The sequence below is a fragment of the Ranitomeya variabilis genome, chromosome 3, assembly GCF_051348905.1.
Source record: "Ranitomeya variabilis isolate aRanVar5 chromosome 3, aRanVar5.hap1, whole genome shotgun sequence".
NCBI classification, from domain to species: Eukaryota; Metazoa; Chordata; class Amphibia; order Anura; family Dendrobatidae; genus Ranitomeya; species Ranitomeya variabilis.
The window spans coordinates 724,987,896-725,014,526 of record NC_135234.1 but is presented as its reverse complement, the minus strand read 5'-3'; the positions used below and the strand labels follow the sequence as shown (position 1 = coordinate 725,014,526).

The 26,631-nt window shown below is 42.2% G+C and overlaps 1 protein-coding gene across 2 annotated transcripts in view; it reads left to right on the top strand.

The window, feature by feature from the left end:
* The window catches only part of ZDHHC20 (zDHHC palmitoyltransferase 20), a 75,195-nt gene that overhangs the window by 6,380 nt on the left and 42,184 nt on the right, over positions 1 to 26,631 (top strand). For both annotated transcript variants that reach the window (XM_077298381.1, XM_077298380.1), the window contains exon 2: positions 23,729 to 23,755. In XM_077298381.1, coding sequence (XP_077154496.1) covers positions 23,729 to 23,755 — 27 coding nt within the window. The remainder of the gene's footprint in view (positions 1 to 23,728; positions 23,756 to 26,631) is intronic.

The window sequence follows — 26,631 nt, the reverse complement described above, 5'->3', positions numbered from 1 at the left end:
TATATACACGCACTGCGCACATGCTACACCTACACAGCACATACATACACGTGTATATACACCGCACTGCACACATGCTGCACCTACACAGCACATACATACATGTGTATATACACGCACTGAGCACATGCTACACCTACACAGCACATACATACACATGTATAAACACACACTGCTCACATGATGCACCTACACAGCACATATATACATGTGTATATACACGCACTGCACACATGATGCACCTACACAGCACATACATACACGTGAATATACATGCACTGCACACATGATGCACCTACACAGCACATACATACACGTGTATATACACGCACTGCACACATGCTGCACCTACACAGCACATACATACATGTGTATATACACGCACTGCACACATGATGCACCTACACCGCACATACATACATGTGTATATACACGCACTGCGCACATGCTACACCTACACAGCACATACATACACATGTATAAACACACACTGCTCACATGATGCACCTACACAGCACATACATACACATGTATAAACACACACTCCTCACATGATGCACCTACACAGCACATACATACACATGTATAAACACACACTGCTCACATGATGCACCTACACAGCACATACATACACATGTATAAACACACACTGCTCACATGATGCACCTACACAGCACATACATACACATGTATATACACGCACTGCACACATGATGCACCTACACAGCACATATATACACGTGTATATACACGCACTGCACACATGATGCACCTACACAGCATATATATACACGTGTATATACACGCACTGCACACATGATGCACCTACACAGCATATATATATACATGTGTATATACACGCACTGCACACATGATGCACCTACACAGCACATATATACATGTGTATATACACGCACTGCACACATGATGCACCTACACAGCACATACATACACGTGTATATACACGCACTGCACACATGATGCACCTACACAGCATATATATACATGTGTATATACACGCACTGCACACATGATGCACCTACACAGCACATATATACATGTGTATATACACGCACTGCGCACATGCTACACCTACACAGCACATACATACACATGTATAAACACGCACTGCTCACATGATGCACCTACACAGCACATACATACACGTGTATATACACGCACTGCACACATGATGCACCTACACAGCACATACATACACATGCTGCACCTACACAGCACATTCATACACGTGTATATACACACACTGCGCACATTCTGCACCTACACAGCACATACATACACGTGTATATACACACACTGCGCACATTCTGCACCTACACAGCACATACATACACGTGTATATACACGCACTGCTCACAAGCTGCACCTACACAGCACATTTATGCACACACTACACATAGGGTACATACCAGTCTCTCCTTCAGTTCCTCTAGATTCCTGTTGTTAAAGGATCTTTGGTGACATCGAAGTTACATGACTCTATACTGTATATCCAAAACATTTTATCACCTGATGGAATAGCTCTGCTTGCTACGTTGTTCTAGTTCCAAATAGCAAGTTATTGCTAATGCCTGTATGAATAGAGCTTTAAAGGGGATGTCACACAGGCAACACTTATTATAACTATTACCGCTCAATTTGCAGTTTTTGGGACTGACTGTGAAAGCAGAGCACAACTCTAATGGCACTGTGTTGCAACGGGGAACCTAGGGCTCCCATTCTCCTGATTAGGCCGGCGTCACACTTGCGAGTGCAAGGCGAGAAATTCGCGTGAGTCTCCCGCATCAATACCCGGCACTGCCGCCGGCACTCGGGACCGAAGCGTTCGGCTGCATGTATTTCTATGCAGCCGCACGCTCCGGTCCCGGGTGCTGGCGGCAGTGCCGGGTATTGATGCGAGAGACTCACACGAGTTTCTCGCATTGCACTCGAAAGTGTGACACCGGCCTTAATGGGAGTCTCAACCCTGTAGATCGTGGTGATTGTGGGACAATAAATAGGTTTGGCACACCTTAAATATTTCTAGGATATTCCCTGGACATGCTATAAATATCTGACCGGTGGAACTCCCTCCTCTGATTAACGAGCAAGCTTTGTTGGCAATTTTCCAAGCTCCAGTGGAAATCGGTGGAGAGATGATAAGGTCTCGTTCTCATGATAGTTGTGGCTCCCTATACGTCCAAGGTCGTAAAGGGGTGAAAATATGAACAAAAAAAAAGTATAAATCGACCACCTTTTCCCCATTTCAAAAATAAATTAAAAGAAAATAAGAATATTACATTTTACGGCATCCATAAAGGTCCAATCTTAAAAAATATAAAATTATGCAACCCATGAAGTTAAATAACCATTTTTTTTGTTGTTGCAGCACCCCAACCCCCACCCTCAAGTCACAATAAAAAGTAATCAAAACTTTGTGCTCCAAAATTACATCTTTAAAAACTTTAGCTCGCCACAAGAAACAAAACAAGGCTTACATAGCTTCATCACTGAAAAATACGTAAAAAATGTGTCTCTGAAAATAGCGACACAAAGCAAATATTTTTAAACCAATAAAATGAGGTAAAAAAACTGTAAATTTGGTATCGTCGTCCTCAAACTGACCTGGAGAATCATGGTGCCAGATCATTTTTTTTTGTCACTGAATCATTTAATAAAAGCGAAAACCAAAAACAAGTGTTGGAATTGCAATTTTGTTTATTAACTATTTCACCACACTTGAATTTTTTTTTCCCCTGTACTTTTTGCCCGTATGAGGGCTTGTTTTTTGCGGGATGAGTTGTACTTCTGAATGACATCATTCATTTGACCACATAGTGTATTGAAAAATGAGAAAAAAAAATCCAAATGTAAAATTGCAAAAAATATGTGCAATTCCACAATTGTTTGTTTGTTTGTTTGTTTGTTCGTTTGCTTTTTTGTAATTTACTATGTTCACTGTATGGTAAAACTGAACCAGTAAGGCTACTTTCACACTAGCGTCGGTACGGCGCCGTCGCGCTGCGTCGGCCCGACGTACCGACGCATACTGTGCAAGCGCCGCACAACGGGGGCCGCGGATGCTGTTTTTCCACGCATCCGCTGCCCCATTGTGAGGTGTGGGGAGGTGGGGGCGGAGTTCCGGCCTCGCATGCGCGGTCGGAAATGGCGGACCATCGGCACAAAAAAACGTTACATGTAACGTTTTTTGCTGCCGGCGGTCCGCCACAACACGACGTGTGTCAATGCGTCGCAATGCGTCGCTAATGTTAGTCTATGGGGAAAAAACGCATCCTGCAGATGACTTTGCAGGATGCGTTTTTTCGCCAAAACGACGCATTGCGACATATGCAAAAAAACGCTAGTGTGAAAGTAGCCTATTATGGTTCTTCAGGTCAGTACGAGTACGCAGATATCAAACATGTATAGGTTTGTTTTTTTTATTTAAGTACTGAAAAAATAATCTGAAATTTGAATGCATAAAAGTTTTTGCATTTGTCACCATTTTCCGAGACCTGTAGCGTTTCCAATTTTCGGGACCTGTGGCTGCGTCATGGCTTATTTTTTGCATCTTGATCTGACATTGATACCATTTTGGGATAGATACAATGTTTTGATTTCCTCTTATTGCATTTTATTGCAATGTAGTGGCGACCAAAAAAAACCCGTAATTCTGGTGATTTTTTTTTTTTCTCATTACGCCGTTTAGGCTACGTTCACATTAGCGTTGTGCGGCGCAGCGACGGGCGCAGCCGCGGCGACGCATGCGTCATGCGACCCTATATTTAACATGGGGGGGTACATGGACATGCGTTGTCTTGCGTTTTGTGACGCATGCGTCATTTTGGCGCAACTGTCAGGGCGAAGAGGACGCTGCATGATACAGTTTTTTTCTGCGCCAAAAATCATGCAAAAAATTAACGCATGCTTCACAAAACGCTGCGTTGTGCATGCGTTTTGCATGCGTTGCGTCGCCGACGCTGCGCCGCACAACGCAAATGTGAGCGTAGCCTAACTGATCAGATTAATTTACTTATATTTTGATAGATCAGACATGTCTGAACTCTGCAATGCCAAATATGTGTATTTATTTATTTTTTGTTTTATTTTTAATGGGTCAAAAGGGATTTTGTTTTTAATAATTTTTTAAAACTTTTTTTTTTTTTTACTGTGTTCATGTTCAATAGTCCCCATAGGGGACTTGAAACTGCAATTTTTTGATCACCTGTGCTACATATAGCAGAGCTTCAGTACTATGAATAGCAGCAATCACAATCTTCCATATACGCCGGTCATTGCGTTCACAGGTGGATCATGATGACCGACATGGGGGTCTTCTGCAGACCCCCGGCTTTCATGAAAACTCATCAATGCTTTGCGATCGCGTGACGGGTGCCGAAGGACGGGACTTGTGATGTGCTTCCTGTCAGCTCATGTTAAATACTGCTGTCAGTGATTGATAGCAGCATTTTAACTGATTAACAGCCACGGACGGCTCTCGGATCCACATGTGGCTGTTAGCGGCACTTGATGACTGATTAAATCAGCCATCGAGTGCGGGAAAGATGCGGACTCTGCTCTGGAGCCCGTATCTAAGGCAGGGACGTAAATATACATCACCGGTCATGAAAGGGTGAAGTATTATATAGTAAAATGAATGGTATCATTCAAAACTGCAACTTGTCTCTTAGAATCTTAGAAACATAAACCCTCATGGTTATGTCGTTGGTGGGTGTGGGGGGGGACATGGCTCCTGGAAGATGTGAGGAAAAGATGATGGAGTAGAAACTAAAATTGTCTGTTTGTGTTCTGATTGTTGTATTGCACTTAGAAGTCTTAATGGGTGTACATGAGGGCCTTCATTGTACAGTAAATGGGAGTGTGAGTGCAGGTTTCTTTCCTTCTTGTTCTTTCTTTCCTTCCAGTACCCAGGGGCGGCACATATATAACCCGGCCTGTGACTGTATACGTGGCTTGTGTGGTATCATTGCCGCCATGTTTCTTTCTAGTCTTGGAGGAGTGTGAGTTCTGCCTGTGGTCGGACGCTTTCAGAACAACACATTTCCTGTCATCACTAACGTCTCTCTCCTCTTACGTAACAGACATTGCTGGTACATAGGATGAGGTGATTATACTGGTGCAGGGATTTTAGAGACACCTCAGGTTAGGACTATTGGGCAGATTAAGATTTTATTAGATTTTTATTCTCATCATTGGTGAAGGAGCCATAACGGTAGATGCGATCTCTGTGGTAAACGTCTCCCGCACCATTCACCTCAGTACGTTAGAAACACTTCTCGGGTCCGACAACATCAGATCGCACTCTTACCAATGTTACTCTTTGGGGCCGTGCTCATGTCCAATTTTTTCCTCAGACCAAGTCTGTCTGAGGAAAAATACGCATCATACCCGAGTTGCATCTGTAAACAAGGATCGCACAGGGTCAAGTTGGCGGGACCGTCAAAAACATCGGACCGGACTCGAATGACATCTAATTATAGGCCGATTTTCATTGGCTGATGGAGAAGATGGAGAAATTTTTTTTTCCTATCTTCTCCACAACCGAGAAAAACTGATCACGCTCCTGATCTGACTGATTTTCTTGGATGAGAGAAAATCCAGTCTTCTGACCCGCGCCTTAATGTGAGCACAAATTCTGCAGATTTAAGGGGTCTTCCGTGTTAAGAAAAGTACCACAATGTCATGTAAAGCAACAAGCGCACTCGGTTCTCGCCATTCCCGCACTCAGCGCCGGCTCGCCACCTCTGCTTCAGGCTTTGTGTTTTGGCTGCAGCAGTGACATCACGTCGATGACGCACATCACTGCTGCAGTCAATCACTATGCTCGTCTGAGGAAGATCACACAAGCCGCCGCTGAGCTCACTGTGAGCTGTCGATGTGACGTCATCACTGCAGCCGATATACTGAGACAGGAGCAGCGGTGTTTACTCTGGATGTCGAAATGGGGGAAAACTATCTGATTTTGTTATTTTCCATCACTGGCATCATTTGTTGTTCACTTTTATAAAGGTGGAAAACCCCTTTTAAACTGTTTTTTTGAGTAGTAAAAAAAAATGAGTGACTATACACAGCCTAAGAATTATTATTACTACCAGTCTTAAAATATGTACAATCCCAACAAGTAAAAACCTTTCCACCTCCCATAGGCTGTGTGCACACTTTGCGTTTTTGTCTCATTTTTTTTTCTGTGCAGATTTGTCTCAAAACCTGAAGGGTTTCCTGATGCCAGAAAAGTGAATGGGAATCCTGACGTCTCATGCACACGTTGCTTATTTTTGATTTGCAGATTTGTCTGCAGAATGTCAATTCTTTCAGTGTTTTTGCTGCAGATTTCACCCAAACTAATAAGAGGGGGAAAAAATCTGCTCCAAAACCATGAAAGCATCAAAAACGTGTGTATTTTATGCAGCGTTTTTTTGTCAAGTGATGCAGAAATTTCTGCACCAGATACTTAGTGTACACATACCCTATGTGTAATGTTGCCCTTGTTATTCATGAGAAATCCCGTGATGAATCCAATCCCGGTAAGATTAGTACTAAAGGATTAGGATTTATACAGCTGTCAGGCCTCACGCTGTGCTGCATTGTTGTTTTGTGCCGGTGTGTTTTCAATGGGTTACAGACTGACCAGTATATACCCGTCTGTGCGATATATGGATATGGCGGAGTTTGACATATTTATGGCATCCTCCATATACAAGGTTTTTCTCCTTTTAGTGCTTGACTTGTGAAAAAAAGCCACAATTTCTTTTTTTATATATTTTTTTCCCCTTACATTTTTAGCATTGGTAATTTTTAAAATAATATAAAAAATATGGAAAAAAAACCATCAGGAAAAAAAAGCCATATCTAGAGTCATGGACCTTAAAAATGCATTAACATCTATCTAGCCAAGCAAAATTGAACAAGCAAGTAGGAAAACAAAATACCCTGGAAGTATACTTACCCACCAAGACCCTCCCATCAATAGCTAAAATGCGGAATCTGTTTGAGCTCTATTGCAAATTCTCTTGTTGGGAACATCAGAAATTCCAGACAAGAAACCTAATGAATTTTATGCATGGGCTCTAAGGGGTAACATTTCTCCTTGTGGAGAGTGACAAGCCAAGCCTGACATGTCAGAGTGAGGAGACTTATAAGCCACACAATCTCTGCCTTATAAGTCTCCTCACTCTGACATGCCAGGCTTGGCTTGTCACTCTCCCTAAGAAGATATGTTACTCCTTAGACCACAATCCAGAGCCTCTCACCTAGCCTAATCAGATCTCATATTTTGTATTGATGAGGGGCAACACCCCAAAACACCGTGCCTGCAAATTGAGATTCTGGTTTGGAGTTTATCCCAAGTCATATTGCAAGGCTTGTTAAGGAGTCGATATTGACTTTTCGAAAAGCTCGGTAGGTTTGCCCACCTAAAAGAGACGTTGGGTTCACATACTATTTAGGGTATGTTAATAACAGGCTCGGACTGGCTCGTAGGGGAACTGGAATCCCCCGGTAGGTCCCTGTGCAGATCTGGCCTCCAACCCCAATTAGTACTTAAGAATTCTCTTGATTCACTCTGTACAGAAAAAAAACAGCATATTATCATTCAATAACCAAACTACCCAGTTTATTATTATATAGAAGTATAGGTAAATTTGTGAATTCGAGAAGTGTAATATTTGTATGGAGGTGAAAAGTGTGCCCCCCAAAGTCAATGTCACTGGTGGGCCCTTGGCACCCAAGTCTGGCTAACAGTAAGGGTTTTTGTTGACATTTTGAAGCAGAAACACGCCAGAAATCTGAGTTTTGTAATTGGAGCGTTTCTGTTTCAAAAACTTTGTAAAATTGCGCAGTGTGAACACTGCAGTGAAGAATGGCTGCTCCGGAGAGCTGCAGTTTCCCACGATCTGGAAGAAGTCATGTAGCTCCGAGAGATCCAGATAAGATTGTACCATTGTAAATATTTCGGTCTGGCTTTTTCCCTGTAAGGAGAATGTTAAGGTGATCTGTGGTGTACGTAGGGCCGCACCTTTGGGCTGATCTTAGTCATCACGTAGGACATAGTGCTGCATAGTTTCACTATTCAGAGTAAGCAGAAGACGGAAATTGTCTTTGGTACATGATACTCTTGTAACGCTTTGATTTATGAATACTTACATTGTATACCACAAGGATCAGGACTGTGAGTTGTCCCATTGTATCCGTCCGGGGCCGTGTAATGTGTGGTATTGAAGGGAATTTGCTGAATACCTGGCTGGGATTTACATAGCACCAACCATAAAGAGCGTCACTCCAACCAATTAGTTAAAGGGAATGTATCACCTGTATTTTCACTAATAAAATAACACACCGCTCCAGTGTTTGTTCCATTTCAGCACTGAAGTGGTGCTACTAATCTAAGTTCCCTGACTCTAGTCTCCTACTTACTAGCCACTGTCTTTAGCTCTTCGCGCGACGCCTTCTTGCGACCGTAACTTCTGATTGGCCGAGAGTCAGAGGTGACAGTCGCAAGTTCTCAGTGTAAGTGTACGGGGGCCTCGTCCTGGCTCTCATAGACTTACATTGAGTTGTGACTTGATCGCCGAGCAAACACTGAAGCGATCTGCAGGTCACAAACTGCTGGAGACCGACCAGAGTAGCTCCGAGAACAGCAGAAGATGACGACCGGTAAGTATAAGCCTACCACCACTCCAGCGCTGCAGTATAAAAAGAAAACACATTGGAGTGGTGCTTTATTCCTTAGATTATTTTTTTTCATGTCCTTTTTTTTTTTTATGTTTTCTGTCTGTGATTATGGGGGCATTTGTTTTGACCCGTTAAAATCATTCAGAGCAATGCTTTACGGAAGCCTCATGAACATAGGAAACTATAGTCTAGAGATGTTCAGTGGCTTCTCAAGGAGAGAGTTGTGGGCATGCTCTGTGATCTGTGCAGAGGTGATTGCGCAGGGAGTAGCTATCAACCAGTGTTATCCATATATACACCTTTCATTATATTCCTGCCTGCGATGATAATGAGACTGCTGACAAGTGACCTCTACAGAACAAGATGTATCAGTCTCGTATAAAGGTCAGTTTTAGTGATGAGCGAGTATGCTTGTTACTCGAGTTTCTCTGAGCATACTCGGGTGGTTTCTGAGGATTTGGATGTGCTCGTAGATTATGTTTGTGTCCCCGCAGCTGCATGATTTGCGGCTGTTAGACAACCTGAACACATGCAGGGATTGCCTGTTTGTTAGGGAATCCTCACATGTATTCAGGCTGTCTAGCAGCTGCAGGGACTCGAACATAATATACGCCAACCATCTGATGTATTATGGGGCCTTCTGACTGTCCCAACAGATGATGGAATTTCAATGCCTGATGTTTTCAGGGAAGATATGCTACGCTTGGCAATGTGTTTTCTCCTCTATCCCCATTGAAAACGCACAAGCACTGGGCAGAGCTGAGCCCTCTTGTGTATGGCGGACTCGGGAGAGAGAGCTGTTGGCTGAAGGTTTGTTCGGCAGATGACCACCTGAAGGCTCCAAATTCTGATTTATTTTTATTTTATTTTTTTTCCCCCCCGATGGTTACATGGAAAATTAATAATTCATATTATTACATTCTCTTCACAGGATTGAGCATTTGAAAAATAGGTCACTGCACACTGCAAACTAATAGTATTGTGGCAAGCAGTAGACCTAAGATGTCAGATCCTGTGAATAGTAATGGGGAACAGTTAGGCTTGACCACATATGCATCTCGTTGGATTTTAGCCCCTACAATCTTTTGATTCTACTGGAAATAAGCAACTTGTCTCTCTCCCAAGATTTGGGGAGTCTTATTTAGTGGAGCAATATGCTTTAGATAACACTTGTGTACATTTCCCCTACATTATATCTGCTTGTGGATCATTGCAAGCATTGATCCCCTGCATGTGATTTATAGATAATGTTTTTATTATTATTATTTTAGTGGTTGGGTCTATAGTTGTATTTTCTGGAAGCAATGTGTATGTGTGGCTGCTGTGCTCATCTCTCGTGTAATTATGACTTGTCCGGATATATGCTGAGAGGTGCGCGCCTGTCTGTGTGTAGATTGGTTTGTCTGTTTACACCAGTGTCAAGTGCTTGGGATTTGTTTCGGAAGTATGTCATTATGTCATAATGAGCTGGATGAAGCCGAGAAGTGAAAACCACAGTATCCATTGTAGTAACATACACTTCTTTTTTTTTTTTTTTTTTGTACTCCATTGATGGATCTTACAACCTCCGAGTTGTTGAAGACTGTTCCCTTGAAATTAACACGTGGGTCCTTATTTTACCTCTGTAAATAGTTTGCTTTCTTTAAGGATGAGGCTATTCTCTATTTCTCAGACAGGTGGCGTGACCCCCCACCTCAAAAACAAATTGGCATCTTATTTGCAACTTGCTGTTGCACGACTATTTTAGTTCTCTAATTTCGGTGTTAGAAAGAAAATGGTCGAATAACAGATAAGTCGCAGATGCACATGACTTGCATTCAAGATTATAACAAGTGGGTTGCTTGCGACAGGAAAATCCAACAAGTTTGCGAATATTTGCGACACTGTGTCCGCAACCTCCTCCAACTTCGGAAAAGTGTGACACAATACAGAATTATTAGTTGCAATGTGACACTGCGATTTCTGTGTTGCATAACATGTCGTCTTGTAGCCTTAATCCAACAGAATAAAGAATCACACAATACTCTGTCAGATGCAATTTGTATGAAAGTATTAGAACTGATCTATACACTACCGTTCAAAAGTTTAGGGTCACTTAGAAATTTCCTTTTTTTTTTTCAAAGAAAAGCACAGTTTTTTTCCAATAAAGCTAAAAATGATTCAGAAATGCACTCTAAACATTGTTAATGTGGTAAATTACCATTCTAGCTGCAAACATTTGGCTTGTAATGCAATATCTTCATAGGTGTGAAGAGGCCCATTTCCAACAACCATCACTCCTGTGTTGTTATGGTACTTTGTGTATGCTAACTGTGTTAGAAGGCTAATGGATGGTTAGAATACCCTAGAAAATCCTTGTGCAAGTATGTTAGCACAGCTGAAAACAGTTTGGCTTATTAGAGAACCTATAAACCTGACCTTCCTTTGAGCTAGATGAGAATCTGGAGCATTACATTTGTGGTTCCATTAAATGAAGGCTATTCCATGCGAGAAATTGCCAAGAAACTGAAGATTTCCTACAACGGTGTGTACTACTCCCTTCAGAGGAGAGCACAAACAGGCTCTAACCAGAGTAGAAAGAGAAGTGGGAGGCCCCGCTGCACAACTGAGCAACAAGACAAGTACATTATAGTATGTAGTTTGAGAAATCGATCCTGATGTTTTTATCCTCCACTGAATATATTTTTCAAGTGAATAAAGAAAAGAGTTTTTTCACTACCTCGTTGAGCTGGATTCCTCATTTCTTCCCTAGTTTGAGAAATCGACACCTCACAGGTCCTCAACTGGCAGCTTCATTAAATAGTACACGCAAAATACCAGTGTCAACGTCTACAGTGAAGAGGCGACTCTGGGATGCTGACCTTCAGGGCAGAGTGACAAAGAAAAAGCCATATCTGAGACTGGCTAATAAAAGGAAAAGATTAATATGGGCAAAATAACACAGACATTGGACAGAGGAAGATTGGAAAAAAGGGTTATGGACAGACGATCCCAAGTTTGAGGTGTTTGGATCACACAGAAGAACATTTGTGAGACACAGAACAACTGAAAAGATGCTGGAAGAGTGCCTGACGCCATCTGTCAAGCATGGTGGAGGTAATGTGATGGTCTCGGGTTGCTTTGGTGCTGGTAATGTTGGAGATTTGTACAAGGTAAAAGGGATTTTGAATAAAGAAGGCTATCACTCCATTTTGCAACGCCATGCCATACCCTGTGGACAGCGCTTGATTGGAGCCAATTTCATCCTACAACAGTACAATGACCCAAAGCACACCTCCAAATTATGCAAGAACTATTTAGGGAAGAAGCAGGCAGCTGGTATTCTATCTGTAATGGAGTGGCCAGCGCAGTCACCAGATCTCAACCCCATTGAGCTGTTGTGGGAGCAGCTTGACCGTACGGTGCAAAGAGTGTCCATCAAACCAAACCAACTTGTGCGAGGGGCTTCTGGAAGCATGGGGGGAAATGTCTCCAGATTACCTCAGCAAATTAACTGCTACAATGCCAAAGGTCTGCAATGCAAATTGCTGCAAAGGGAGCATTCTCTGACGAAAGCAAAGGAGAAAATGTATTATTTGAAATAAAAAATCTTTTTTTTTTTTAACCTTGTCAATGTCTGGATTAGATTTTCAATTCATTTGGTTAATAAAAGTATGAGTTTTCATGGAAAACACAAAGTTGTCTGGGTGACCCTAAACGTTTGAACGGTGGTGTACATTGTATACATTCTTGGCTCAGACTCTGTGCTTCTCTAAAAGTTGCTATGTATACAAAGCCTACAAAATGTTAAGAAATCTCATTACACTTCCCTACTGTGACCTCCAATTTCATGCTATACTCACATGCTCTGTTCTCGGCTAGAAATAGAGAAAGTCCAACCTCCGGGATGCCCGATTATCAGCACTGTGAATGCACAAGGCCACTCGGGCAAGCCCCACTGGGGTTCCCCCACTAATCAAGCACTGATAGTTTATGGTAAGGTCAGACTAGACCTTTGGAAGAAATGTCTCACCATGAAACCCTTGATAAATTACACCGGTCCAGCGATCAGCTGATTCCATTGGTTCCTCTAAATTATATGGCTGGGGAAACTTGGAACTAGTCACACATTTACACTAGCGCTTATGTAAGTGAATGATACTCTTTGTTAGTGACTCTTGGCTCTGAATAAAAGATTGAGGGGCCATGGTGGAGATCCCACTCTATGGCGTCCATTCAAACACATAAGGTTCTTTCTAGTGGCTGATGTGCAGCGAGTTTGCGGATATCCTCCTTAAACGATCACACCCATGTAATATGCTCTGTTCTTATCATTAGATGTACCGTCCGTTTGATACATGGAGAATAATTACAAACTTTAGCAAAAGGTATCATTAAAACTTCTGCACAAATGTGACATCGAACATTGACCTTGGGAAAATCAGATGTCGACCTCGGAAAATCTCATGCAATTCATATGGGTGGGTGGCCCACATTTCTGGTTTGGCGTGCTTTCTGAAAGCCTGATGTACGGGTGTGACAGCAGGGGACATGTTTGTGGAGGGAGGGTTTTGTAGGGGCTTGTTTAATGGGACGCCAGGAAATTGGTGTGAAAAGCCGACTCTGCCTTGCTAGAAAGCCTCTGGGAAGTGCGAAGTGTGAAAGACCACAAACTCTAAATTACAAGCGCTTCCCCAGTGAAAATTAAAAGATTAAAGAACAGTTCTCGCAATAATTGAACGTGAGACAGGAAATATGAAGGAAAGTTTGAATTTTCATAGATGATATAATGGCTGAAATATCATCAAAACTGGATATTCATGTTATTCCCAGGACTGTGATGTGTGCGATCAGCAGAGCGGGGCACCGGCTCAATTATGTTTATTCTATATCTACAGTCCGTCAGTCCTGGGGTATGTCGTAGAAAACAGGAGACCATGAGTGATGTGTGCTATATTATGGGGCATTGTGGCCGTACATGTCTATGGGAATTTTTGTATCAGTAATCTACAGACCGCTACCAAGTAAATAAAGCCATTTTCTGGGCACAATGTGGCCACACTATATTATGGGATACAATAAAAAAATATGTTGGCGTTACGTACTGGTATGTTTGACCTACACTTCTCTACGGGATCAGCAGCGGGTGTATGGAGCGGTTTCACGGGGTGAGCCTGCACCATTCCGGCAGATAATGGCCGTGTGCCTCAGCCTGGACCTGCCGCTAACAGGTTAACTGTTAACCTGTTAAATGCCGCTGACAAACTCTGACATTGGCATTAACAGCGCACCTCCATTCTATGCGCCCACCGGCGCTTCCGTGATGCGATCGAGGGGTGCCAGTTTGTTATATGACAGCTGAGGGGGTCTGTTGAAGACCTCCACACCTGTCATCATACAGCTCCTTTCAGATGGTTACAGGTTCACGTCCCCTAAGGAAACCAGTAAATACAGAACAAATAAATATAAAATAAAGAAAAAAAATGTTCAAATCCTCCACCATTTCTCCCATTAAAAATAAAGATAATAATAATAAAAACACGCAGTATTATCGCATCCAGAAAAGTCCGATCTATCAAAATATGAAAATTAATTAACCCGATCAATACACATAGAAAACCATTCAAAACACCAAAATCGCGGAGTATTTTGTCATATCGGTCCCAAAATGTATAAATCTAAAAATGTTGTTTCGGCCTGCAACAGCTACGTCCTCGCACCGCTGTATTGATCGAAAAAATACAATTGGTCAGGCCTTTGAAAATGGTGGTATAATCAAAAAAAATTTTGTTATACATTTCAATTTTTTTCATCACTAAAAAAAAAAAAATACTGCACTATGAATCCTACTCTCATGTTGTTTTTTTTACTACAAAAACGTGCGCTGTAAAGAATTTTCAAAAACACTATCAGAATAGTTTTTTTTGTTTGTTTTGTTCTTTTGCACTTTCACCGCACTTGGATTTTTTTTTTCTCTTTTCCCAGTACACTATGGGGTAAAACGAATGGTGTCACATGACCACGGGTCGCCGATTGTTTGGTATGACAGTCTTGGGTCTGCAGAAGAGACCCCTGTGGTTATCTTAGCTGGATAGCTATGAGTGCCGCCCCGCGGTTGGTACTCGTAGCAAGTAATCATTTTAGCTACACACAGCAGGGCTTCAGCCCTCCTCTATGTACCACAAGTGATCAGATGATCGCAGCTTCTAGTCTCCCATTAAGACTATTGAAGCAATTTAAAAAAAAAAAAAAAAGTTTTTAAAATTTATAAAAAAAAAATGAAAATATAAAAATTTAAATCTCCCCCATTCGTCCAGAGTTCAGAATCGCCTGATCTATCAATATATATATATATATATATATATAAAAAGAATTAATCCGTTCTGTAAACGGCGTAATGAGAAAAAAAGGCAAAATTCCAGAATTACGTTTTTTTTTTTTATCGCAGCAACATTGCATTAAAATGCAATAACGGGCGATCAAAAGATCGTATACACACCAAAATGGTAGCAATAAAAATGTCAGCTCAGCATGCAAAAAAAAAAAAAGCCCTCATCCGGCCACAGATCCCCAAAATGGAGACGATATGGGTGTCGGAAAATGGTGCAAATTTTTTTTTTTTTTTTTTTTTTTTTTTAAACGAGCTTTGGAATAGTTTTTTTCACGACTTAAATAAAAAGGAAAAAAAAACCTAGACATATTTGGTGTCTATGAACTCGTAATGACCTGGAGAATCATAATGGCAGGTCAGTTTTGGCATTTGGTGAACATGGTAAAGAAAAAATTGTGGAATCGCACTTTTTTTTTTGCAATTTCACTGCACTTGGAATTTTTTTTCCTGTTTTCCAGTACATTATATGGTCAAATCAATGGTGTCAATCAAAAGTACAACTCATCCTGCAAAAAAAAAGCCCTAACATGGCCATATTGACATAAAAATAAAAAAAATTATGGCTCTGGGAAGCAGAGACTGCAGCGTGAAAGGGGTTAAAAGTACAACTTGTTCCGCTAAAACCAAGCTTCATACATCATTGTGGGCAAAGAAGTAATCAAGTTATCGATCTTTAAAGAAGGAAAAACAATAACTGAAATTGGCCATTTCGGGAAGGGGTTAAATACCTGATGCTTTTTGGAACTGACCTGCTCAAAAGACCCTGGGGAAAAAAACCAGACCAAAAAGAAAGCAGTTCTATGAATAAGCCTTGATGGGGTGCAAGTGCAGAGAGGGTCACAGCGCAACCGCGGGGGTCATTGCGATGGAGATTTTATTAATAAAAGTTCCCAATCTTTGCAGATCTTGCAGATCAGCAAGAATTCGCTCCTGGGTCATAAGTTGTAGGTTTATGATGTCGTCATGATATTCCCTTGGGTAAACGGTCATTACCAGAGGAATCTGAAGGATCGAAGTTCCAAAAAAAAGACCATACAATAGTTGACACAAATGTACGTCTTCTGAATGTTAAGAGTTGTCCATCTTTGGGGCAAAATTTTTTTTTTTTTTTCTTAAGTGCCTGTAAGTAGAACTAAAATATTGTCCCCGGTGGCTTCCGTCCACCCGCTGTCCTGGTGACAGGTCTCTCCGTATACCTGCACACAGGGAGAGACCTATCATTCCAGGGCAGGAGAAGCCGCTGGGGACCCCCTATCCGACCAGTCTCCTGTGTGGCTCGGTCACTGGCGGCTATTAAACTATGTTTTTCTCTGACCTCCCGCAGCTTTCAGAGTCAAAATCGCCTGGCGGAGATCAGGGAACCAGTGTGCTACTCTTGGACCGGCAGCTGTCAGGTTCCCTTTAACTAAGAATTCGTCAGTAAGACCACTATGATCGTCTGATGAAAGTTGAATGTGCTTGGAAAGAAAAAGCCTGTAAAAACCAAGTGGGGCAAAATTTTAATGAGACCCAATTGAAATAATTTTTAACCCTCTATAAATAATTATCTCTGAAAGTTGACAACCCCTTTTTCATACCTGTATTGTCAATTTTGTGTTTGGTTTCACAAGCTTATATTCACGTGACCCATGGGTACTGTGCAATATAAAGCCCATAAACCACAGTGGGTCCCTACTGCATCTTCTGTTGGTTTCCATATGTGAATTTCTCCATTAGACACTAAGGGTATGTGTCCACTGTCCAGAATCCCAGCGCTTGGGACGCAGCGGATACCTGCTCCGCCCAAAGCAATGCCCCCTTTTGTACGTGCGGTGATTCCGCCTGTGTTCATTGAACCGTGCGGAATCACCGCATCCTATACATAGACTGTGTAATTTATCTTGCAGAGACTGAGCATCTCCATAAGATAAATAGGCATGCTGCTGTCTATAAAGAAGCGCCGCATGTCCGGTTATGCAGGTCTGCCGTCTGCATGTTTGCACGTTTAGTGGAGATGGGATTTCATAAAATCCCATTGACTATGCTGTAACATCTGGCTGCTGCGGATTGGACGCTGCAGCTGCATGCAGCGTCCAATCCGCAGCAAATACTGAAGGAATACGCCCCGTGGACACATACCATTGTACGTAGTTTTTCTCGTAGAAGCAATGCTTCTGCATTGTAACACCGCACCATATGGGAGCATGGTGGCTCAGTGGTTAGCACTGCAGCGCTGGGGTCAAATCCCTCCAAGGACAACATCTGCAAGGAGTTTGTTCTCCGTGTTTGCTGGGTTTCCTCCCACACTCCAAAAACCATACCGATAGGGAATGTGGATTGTGAGCCCCAATGGTGACAGTGATGATGATGATGAATGTAAAGCTCTGTGGCGCTATATAAGCAAAGCACAATAAATAAATGCTGTTGTGTGCATAAAGGGAATCTGTCACCAGGTTTTTGCCATCTAATCTGAGAGTACCATTGGGAAAGATTTAGACCTTAATTTCAGTGAGGTCACTTGCTGGGCTGCTTTCCTTAGTTTTGATAATCTCCTGCTCATAAAATCATTGATTTATCACTATAGGACTAGTAAACCTGCTGCCGGGTAGTCTTCCATATTCATGAGAACAGTATAACCCCGCCCCCACCACTGATTGGCAGCCTTCTGCTTATGCAAAATGTACACCGAAAGCTGCCAATCAGTGATGTGGGCGGGATTATACAGAGCTCCGCGTCCAGAGAACTGGTGAATCGGCAGCAGAGAAAACGGATTTAATCAGAACTGCAGTAAGCAGCCCAGTAAGTGACACATCACTGGGATCGCGGTCTGTGTGTGTGTGTGTGTATGTGTATATATATATATATATATGTGTGTATATATATATATATATATATATATATATATATATATATATATATATATATATATATATATATATATATATATATATATTACAGCAGGTCCCTAATATCAGTCACCATTGTTTTTATACAGAATAGTCATTACTGAGGGTCTGATTTGAAGGCTTTTGGCCCGTCTTCACATGCCGTGACTGCGTGTTATTACATACGACCTGGAGAAGTCGACTTCTATTAGAAGAGGTACTGAAGTGAGACGTGATGTGTAAGGACGTGTGGCCGGGGCCAAAGCCTGGAGTCAGGCAGCGAAGAGCTGAGGCAAGAAGCTGCCAAGGTGCGCAGCGATGCCCAGTATGTCTGATGATCTACCCGAGACCTACTGCTTTATCTAAGGAGTCCTAGTGCCTGATAATGGGGTGGGGAGCGTGTAGGAGAAATAGTAATGGCGGAAAGTGCTGCACCGCAAGGAAATGCAGGATTTTCTGCCTCCCAGAGATGATTCTAAATGACAGGAGGTGTTACCAGTGTGAGGACTTAACCAGTTTATACTTTTCTTAACCTGGAATTGATTCCGGTTATTGCTTTACAATAAAACACATGAACATTTGCTATAATCCAGTGTCTGTCGATATGTCGTGTTGCTTGTTAATCTGTCGATAGGTTCTCGAGAAACTCTCATATATTTTTTACCTGATTCAACGCATAAAAGCTGCCAGGGTTTGATGGTGGAGGTTGTTGTCTTCGGAGCGCAGATGAGATCCACGAGCTGCAGTCTGGGGACATTCTTGTTTGGGAACTAAAGACTAGACTTATAATGACTTGGTCTGTGTGAGAAAGTTCTCCACGTTGTTCCTTCCGTCTGTGAAATCTATTGTTTTTATCTCTGTTATTGTAGTAATGATGGCGGAGGTGGAAATGAAAATGTCCCTCACTAGTGATCGAGCGTGTCCCTTACTTCCTCCATAACTCCATTGGAATTATTACTCATTGGGGAGTTGTTAATGAATAATCTGAAAAAGTTCTTCGCTTGTACTTAGAAACCGATTATGCCGACAGTAGGGGTCTCCACAGGAGCTTCTTTACTGGTGGTCTTCAGAAGAAATTTTTATGTGTGTTCATGATGATGTTCCACCGCTCCTCCATGACTTGTGCATGGCTGCCCCTACCAAGTGCTGAACAAGAGTAGCACATAAGAATAGCTCTTTGTTTTGTTTTTTATAACCCAGGGTAAGAAGATGATGTAGCGAGATTTGCAAAGAATATGGATTTGAAAAAAAATATATATATATGGGGGGTCTCACAGTCTCAGATCAACAATGAGTGACCCCCAACTTCCGCCCGCCTTTTGAGGTGGCCGCCACATTCAGGCAGAGAATTGGTGCACAAGTGGCATCAGATGCTCAGCTTTTCCTACCTCGATGTGCCAGCCATTTTCGGCATGGTTATGAGGCCCATACCTGTCAGACAATATTGATGAGGATTTATGGCACATCCGTCTCCACCTACTTCATCGAGTAGTAACATGGGACATGAGACCTAGGTTGTTGTTTTTTTAAGTCGTTGGGACCCAAGTTATCAAAGTTCCTATGGAGGTCATTAATGTCTTTCTTTGGAGTATCCCTTTAAAATTTGTTAGTGGGGGAGGGGTTGAAGTATACAGAAACTTCTATGATGTAATTGTTTTCTGATGATTTGGACGCGGTCTGATCGTAAAACGTAACATAAAACTACCCAGGTATTAAGCACAGTATGGGGTCATCTGCTGAAAAGGTTTTTTTCTAAATCATAACCAACTTATTGATTGCTGGAGGTCTGAGCCCTAGGATCTTTGAAAATGGGTGGGACGAGTTATAGTTTTTTGAACATTGTGCAACACCATTCACTTTTCTATATAAAAAAAACACGGGTTAAAATAGTGAGCAAAAAAAACACAGCGTGAGTATCAGTGTCCAAAAATGTCCGCTCTATCAAAACATCGCCCTGTTCTCCGGATTACTTCTGATGGTGAAGATGCCAGGGCCACGTACCTTGCCTTAGCTCCTGAATCTGCCCTCAGTCTGTACCCTTCCCCACCCAAGGAAGAGGGGGGAGTAGTAGTGTACCGTAATACACCAACCAGACTAACAAGGTAATACGAGCATGGATAAAGTAAAATACCAGTCATGCAAATATACAGTGGTATGGTGCTAAACCAAAGTAGAAGAGGAATTATCACACACCCAAAACCTAGCAACAGTCACAGATAAATCCACCAAACGCCTTCTCAAATAACAACCAACAACAACCTCTAGCCATGCAGCATAAGCTAACTCTGACAATGAGTGCTAGCCAGGACCCAGATTATATAGGAGTGGCTAACAGTGCACAGCTGAGCCTTAATGCAGGAAAGCTACCAGGAGCTCTTAACTGAGCAGATTAACCCCTGCACTGCTAAAAGAAACTTGCACCATTTTAATATGAAGGTGAAGTGCTTCTAATCAGTGCAGAAGTAGGAGAAATCAGACGCTGCGGTCTTCTGGCTTCTCTCTGTCGCGGTCTATTAAGAAAAAAATGTCTGCTTACTGCGCAAAAAACAAGCCCTCAGATCAGTTGACAGAAAAAAATAAAAAAGTTTACAATTTTTTTTTCACCTTTTTTAAAAAAAATAGAAAAATTGGACAAGTTTGGTACCGCCCTAAATGAACTGACCTGAAGAATCATGTTTCCGGGATATCGCCACCACTAAATGGACGCCTTAAAAACAAAACCCAGAAATAATGCTGGAATTGCAGGGGGTGGGGGTTCACAATCTCACTGCACTTGGATTTTTTGTTTCCTGTATTCCACTAAAATGAATGCTGTAATTCAAAACTCCAACTTATGCTGCAAAAACAGGATTTAATATTGCAATGTGGATGGAAAAATAAAAATGTTGCAACTGTTGAAACAAAAGGAAAGAAAAAACTAAGCGCAAACAACACAAAATTCCCGGGTACTTTAAAGGGAGTCTGTGAACAGATTTTTTTTCCACCTAATCTCAGAGCAGCAGACCCAGATTCCAGCAATGTGTCACTTACTGGGCTGCTAGCAGTAGTTTTGATTAAAAAAAACAAAAACACTCATCTATCAGCAGATTATGACTACAAGACTAGTTAACCTGCTGCCATGTAATCGTCCATATTAATGAGCTCTGTATATCCCCACCCACGCCACTGTTTGGCAGTTTTCTGTGTACACTGTGCATAGGCAGAAAGCTTCCAATCAGTGGTGTGTGTGGGCAGGGTTATACTGAGCCTAAGCATCCAGAGGACTGGTAAATCTGCAGCAGAGAAAACAGGGATTTTATCAAAACTATGGAAAGGAGCCCAGTAAGTGACACATTGCTGGAATCAGGATCTCTGCCCCTACGTCATTCTGCTCTCAGATGGGGGGGGGGGGGGGGCAAAAACCTGGTGACAGATTCCCTGTAAGAGGTTAAAATCAGTGGCTGTTCATGTGCCGCTTAGATGCTCTTGGTCTTTTGGAGCCTGGGATTCTTTGTAGCCGATATTCTCTCTGGCTAATATGAGGGTCCTAAAAATATACATTCCCGGTCAGAAAATTTGTTTTTTTTTTTTAATATTTTCAGTCCCCTAACTATGAAATGTCCTGTTCTTCTGTGAAAAATGGAAAAACATCAGAATTGATTTTTTTTTTTTTTTCCCGTAACACAAATGCCTTTAAAAAGAAATGAGTTTTCGTTCCCAGACCTCATTACTCAGGTTGAGAAATTGGTTTACAGATTTGCCTTGGGAGATACAATGATGATGCTAGAATTAATTTCCCCTCGCTGTAGTCCTCTATTCCGCACATTCCCACAGGTCCAGGTCTGCGCGGCGCGGTGCTGTGATTTCCGTATGGTGGGATACACCCTAGGTGTTCTGTCTGGAATCTCAGGAATGGCTTCTATGGCCCGCAGGCCCCGTGCATTTGGGATGAGGAAGCTGACAGACTGCTCAGTAACTTCCCTTACGTCATCTGTTTGCATGACTTGACCAGTAACCCCAGCTAATCACTGTTTGTATGTAGGGAGGAGGCCGGTGCCACCGTCGTCAGCTGACTTGTTCCCCTGTTGTTCTCATTTTCACGGTGCGACTTGTCAGACAGGAATTAACCATTATACTTCTGGATTTCATAATTCTGTACAAAGTTGAACACCTCTGACAAACAATGTTGTATAATGGCGGTCATCCTAGTACGCCTTTATTTTATTGCCTATGTTGGGGGACTGACGTTTCACACGTCGGCTCTTACAGAGCATTACTGCGGCCCCACTGAAATTCAGCGGTGGGGCTTTTGGTTTTAACATCACCCCTGAGCCAAGATCCCCTGACTATTATATAGCAGGCCATATTGGGGGCTTCTAGAAATGTTTCCTATATCAGGCAACCCTTGATGGGTTTCTCCAGGAATAGAAAAAAAAATTAAAATGTCATTAGAAATAGATCTCTAAATACATTTAATTAGCAATTTGCACTTGTTTTGAGGGATCAAATCACTGTTAGAGTTGAGCAAATCGATTCGCAGGATCCAGTCCAGCAACCAGATCCGTGCTCCATCATGGCCACCGGACGGGAGCCCTGCAAACGTTTACCAGGCAGCATTCGCGTGTCTGCTTCTGAATAGCCCAAATGTGCGTTGGTCCAGGCTGGATAATCAGAAGAGAAGCCAGGGATGGCGGCAGTTAGGCGGTTTGCAAGGCTTCTGCTCTGCGGCCATGGAATGCTGACCTGACCGCTGGGCCGGCTCCTGCTGATCAATTCACTCATCTGATTTCTAATTAAAGGAGTTCAGTAATTTATTTAGAATTACGATTTTTTTTTTTTTATTATTCCCCCCCAAAAAAACTTTAAACATTAGTTTAATGCAACTGAAATGGTGTGTTCACCTAGTGATAGGCCCGAGGCATCGATGCAGGACAGAGATCAAGAGAGAATTGTGCAGTGTGTTGACTTTTCCCACATCTCACTATTCTCCACAAGTTTGTCGGTAAATTCCTGATTACTGAAGGGCTAGAGCGAAGCGTCCCGAGCCCAACAATCCTCCTACCCGGACGCATGGTCCCGAGCCCAACAATCCTCCTACCCGGACGCATGGTCCCGAGCCCAACAATCCTCCTACCCCGACAAATGGTCCCGAGCCCAACAATCCTCCTACCCGGACGCATGGTCCCGATCCCAACAATCCTCCTACCCGGACGCATGGTCCCGATCCCAACAATCCTCCTACTCGGACGCATGCTCCTGAGCCCAACAATCCTCCTACCCGGACGCATGCTCCTGAGCCCAACAATCTTCCTACCCGGACGCATGCTCCTGAGCCCAACAATCCTCCTACCCGGACGCATGGTCCCGAGCCCAACAATCCTCCTACCCGGACACATGGTCCTGAGCCCAACAATCCTCCTACCCGGACACATGGTCCCGAGCCCAACAATCCTCCTACCCCGACACATGGTCCCGAGCCCAACAATCCTCCTACCCGGACAACTGGCGTCTGCTGTATTTTGAATGGAGCAGTAATCAAGCGCCATTCTGCTCCATGGAGAACCTATAAGTGTGAGGTAAATCCCTGCGTACAGACTATAGTAGACTATAATGGCTGTCGTTTGTGCTGTTCACACTCCTCTGTACTACGGCCATGTCTTGAAGAGACTTTACAACGATGTTTTGTTGATAGGAGGGGTTTCCATCATTGAGCCCCCAGTGATTAGACATTAATCACCCATATTGTGGTAAATGTCTATTGTTGGAAACCCTCCTTTTCAGCCCTAGGAAAACTGTTGTAATTATTATTTTGCTTTTCTTGCAGATACGATACAATCAAACACTGAAAAAGGTAAATTTCCTTTCCAGTTTGTGTATTTTAGAAACATTGTGTTGTATATGCGTGTGTGTGTGTGTGTGTGTGTATATATATATATATATATATATATATATATATATATATATATATATATATATATATATATGTGTGTGTGTGTATATATATATATATATATATATATATACTGTATGTATATATATGTGTGTGTGTATATATATACTTACATATATATACTGTATATATATATGTATACTGTGTGTGTGTGTATATGTGTATATATATATATATATATATATATATATATATATATACTGTATGTATATATATGTGTGTATATATATACTTGCATATATATACTGTATATATATATGTATACTGTGTGTGTGTGTATATGTATATATATATATATATATATATATATACTGTATGTATATATATGTGTGTGTGTATATATATACTTACATATATATACTGTATATATATATGTATACTGTGTGTGTGTGTGTGTATATATATATATATATATATATATATATATATATATATATATATATATATATATATATATACGGTATATATATATACATACACCCACAGGTGCTTCTCACTAAATTAGAATATTAGAATATAAACAAAAAGTTTATGTATTTCAGTTCTTCAATACAAAAAGTCAAACTCATATAGAGTCGTTACACAGACACAGTGATCTATTTCACGTGTTTTTTTCTGTTAATGTTGATGATTATGGCTTACAGCCAATGAAAACCCAAAAGTCATTATCTCAGTAAATTAGGATAATTAACAAAAAAACACCTGCAAAGGCTTCCTAAGCATTTAAAAAGGTCCCTTAAGCCTCTTTCACACTTCCGTCGGTACGGGGCCGTCGCAAACCGACGGACTTTGTGCACAATTGTGCACAACGTGGGCAGCGGATGCAGTTTTCAGACGCATCCGCTGCCCATTATGAGTTCCGGGGAGGAGGGGGCGGAGTTCCAGCCGCGCATGCGCGGTCGGAAATGGCGGATTCGATGGACGAAAAAACGTTCCCTTGAACGTTTTTTCGTCACGACGGGCCGCAAAATCACGATGCATCCGTTGCACGACAGATGCGACGTGTGCCCATCCATCGCAATCCGTCGTCAATAAAAGTGAATGGCAAAAAAACGGATCCTGCGGGCACATTTGCAGGATCCGTTTTTTTGCCACCACGACGGATTGCGACGGCTTTAGTCTGTTTCAGTAGCTCCACAATCATGGGGAAGACTACTGACTTGACAGATATCCAGAAGGCAGTCATTGACACACTTCATAAGGAGGGAAAGCCACAAAAGGTCATGGCTGTTCACAGAGTGCTGTATCTAAGCATATTAATGGAAATCTGTCACCCCAAAAATCGTATATGAGCTAAGGCCACCGGCATCAGGGGCTTACCTACATCATTCTGTAATGCTGTAGATAAGCCCCCGATGTATCCTGAAAGATAAGAAAAACAGGTTATATTATACTCACCCTGGGGCGGTCATGTGGGCGTCGCGGTCCGGGTCCGGCGCCTCCCATCTTCATACGATGATGTCCTCTTGTCTTCCTGCCACGGCTGGGAAAGATCAGAGAGGCCCGGCGCCTGCGCACTGCAGTTCTTTGCTCTGCCCTCAACAGGGCAGACAAAGCACGCCTATCTTTCAGGTTACATCGGGGGCTTATCTACAGCATTACAGAATGCTGTAGATAAGCCCCTGATGCCGGTGACCTTAGCTCATACTATTTTGGGGGTGAAAGATTCCCTTTAATGGAAAGTTGAGTGGAAGGAAAAAGTGTGGGAGAAAAAGGTGCACAAGCAACCTGGATAACCGCAGTCTTGAAAGGATTGTTAAGAAAAAGCCATTCAAAAATTTGAGGGAGATTCACAAGGAGTGGACTGCTGCTGGAGTCATTGCTTCAACAGCCACCACACACACACATATCCAGGACATGGGCTACAAGTGTCGCATTCCTTGTGTCAAGCCACTCATCAATAGACAGCTCCCTAAGCATCTTACCTGGGCCAAGGAGAAAAAGAACTGGACTGTTGCTCAGTGGTCCAAGGTGTTTTCAGATGAAAGTAAATTTTGCATTTCATTTGAAAATCAAAGTCTCAAAGTCTGGAGGAACAGTGCAGAGGCCACAATCCAAGCTGCTTGAGGTCTAGTGTGAAGTTTCCACAATCAGTGATGGTTTGGGGAGCCATGTCATCTGCTGGTGTAGGTCCACTGTCTTTTATCAAGACCAAATTCAGCGCAGCCTTTTACCAGGAAATTTTAGAGCACTTCATGCTTCTCTCTGCCCACAAGCTTTTTGGAGATGGAAATTTCATTCTCCAGCAGGACTTGGCACCTGTCCACACTGCCAAAAGCACCAATACTTGGTTTACAAACAACAGTATCACTGTGGTTGATTGGCAGCAAACTCGCCTGACCTTAACCCCAACATAGAGAATCTATGGGATATTGTCAAGAGAAAGATGAGACACCAGACCCAACAATGCAGATGAGCTGAAGGCTGCTATCAAAGCGACCTGGGCTTCCATAACACCTCAGCAGTGCCACAGGCTGATCGCCTCCATGCCACATTGATGCAGTAATTGATGCAAAAGGAGCCCCGACCAAGTATTGAGTGCATTTACTGAACATACATTTCAGTAGGCCAACATTTCAGATGTTAAAATCATTTTTTCAAGCTGTGTTATAAAGTATTCTAATTTACTGAGATAATGACTTTTGGGTTTTCATTGGCTGTAAGCCACAATCATCAACATTAACAGAAATAAACACTTGAAATAGATCACTCTGTTTGTAATGACTCTATATTGTTTGTTATAAAGGTGTCTATGAACTAATTATTTTGCACCGCTG